This window comes from Entamoeba dispar, genomic scaffold (genome assembly GCF_000209125.1).
Source record: "Entamoeba dispar SAW760 scf_1105229458347 genomic scaffold, whole genome shotgun sequence".
NCBI lineage: Eukaryota > Evosea > Mastigamoebida > Endamoebidae > Entamoeba > Entamoeba dispar.
Genome location: NW_001853147.1, coordinates 1 through 1,189, shown reverse-complemented (window position 1 = coordinate 1,189; position 1,189 = coordinate 1). Strand labels below are relative to the sequence as shown.

Here is a 1,189-nt window from a genome sequence, read left to right as displayed (position 1 = left end):
TGAACATATACAAAACAAAAATCAATCAATTTTTCTTCTTATGCAATGGTTTCATTGGTTCAATATTCATTCCTTTTCTTATAATAACTTCTGGTTGTGTTAATTTATTGTGTGTTAATAATGATGTCCATTCTTTACCAATTGCAGTATTAAGATATTTTTTGTATTGAGTAACATTAGCAAATTCTTTTGGAACTCTTTCTAAAGTATACTTGGAAAATTTGTTGTCAAATCTTTGATTGAAAACAATTGTATTTTTACGTTTATGTGGTTTTTTTTCTTCTTTGTTTTTCTTTGTTTTCTTTTGAATACCTTCTCCAACCCAATTACCCCATCCAGGAATTGATTTTTGATCTTCTTCTTCTTTTTGTTTTTTATTTTCTTCATCAATTTCTTCTATTTCATTCATTACATCATCTTCTGCAAATGCAAGTCTTAAAATTTCTTTTTGGTCTTCTTTGAATACACCTTCTTCTTCTTTACCATCTTCTTGTTTCTGAATTTCTAAGACTTGATTTTTATTTTCATTTCCTTTAAGTTCAACAACTTCCATTTTTGTTCTTTCTTTATTTTCTTCTTCTTCTTTCATGTGTTCTTCTTTTTTATTATTACTTTCATCATTAATATCAATATCTATTTCTATTTTATTTTCTTTCTTTTCATTTACTTTCTTCTCTTCTTGTTTTTCATCCTCTTTCTCTTCACTTTCTTTCTCTTCACTTTCTTTCTCTTCATCTTCTTCACTCATTTCTTCATTATCTTGTGCTTCTTTTTGTAATTCTTTTAACATTGCATCTAATCCTTTTTCTTCTTTTTTTTTCTTGTTAGTTTCTTCTTGTTCAATATTAATACTAGCAATTTGATCTTCTTTTGTTTGTATTTTAATGTCATCATCTTCCATATTAATATTTCCTGCTGTTTGATTAGTAGGTATAACATCGTTATTTTCAACTAGAATACCATCTTTTTCTATGTCTTCTTCCATTTGTTTATCTGCAAGAATATCTTTCATTTCTTCAATTTCTTTAGCTCTTGCTCTTTTCATAAATTTCATTGACATAATAGCATTGTTATCTAATGAAGGATCAGTTAATTGTTTAATTCTTTCTTGTGCCTTCTTCTTTTCAATTTCAATTTCTTGTTCATTTATTTCTTCTTCTTCGTCTTCACTAACAACTTCTCCAAGCAT

General features: G+C 26.7%; 1 protein-coding gene across 1 annotated transcript, besides 4 other annotated features; it reads right to left on the bottom strand.

Annotated features, from left to right (window-relative positions):
- Positions 1–25: 25 nt before the first annotated feature.
- On the bottom strand, positions 26–1,189 carry EDI_005670 (uncharacterized protein; the record flags this gene model as incomplete). Its single annotated transcript, XM_001734510.1, has 1 exon — positions 26–1,189. One exon carries the CDS (start codon positions 1,187–1,189, stop codon positions 26–28), a length of 1,164 nt encoding a protein of 387 aa, XP_001734562.1.
- Positions 272–306: a microsatellite.
- Positions 354–495: a microsatellite.
- Positions 512–665: a microsatellite.
- Positions 669–742: a microsatellite.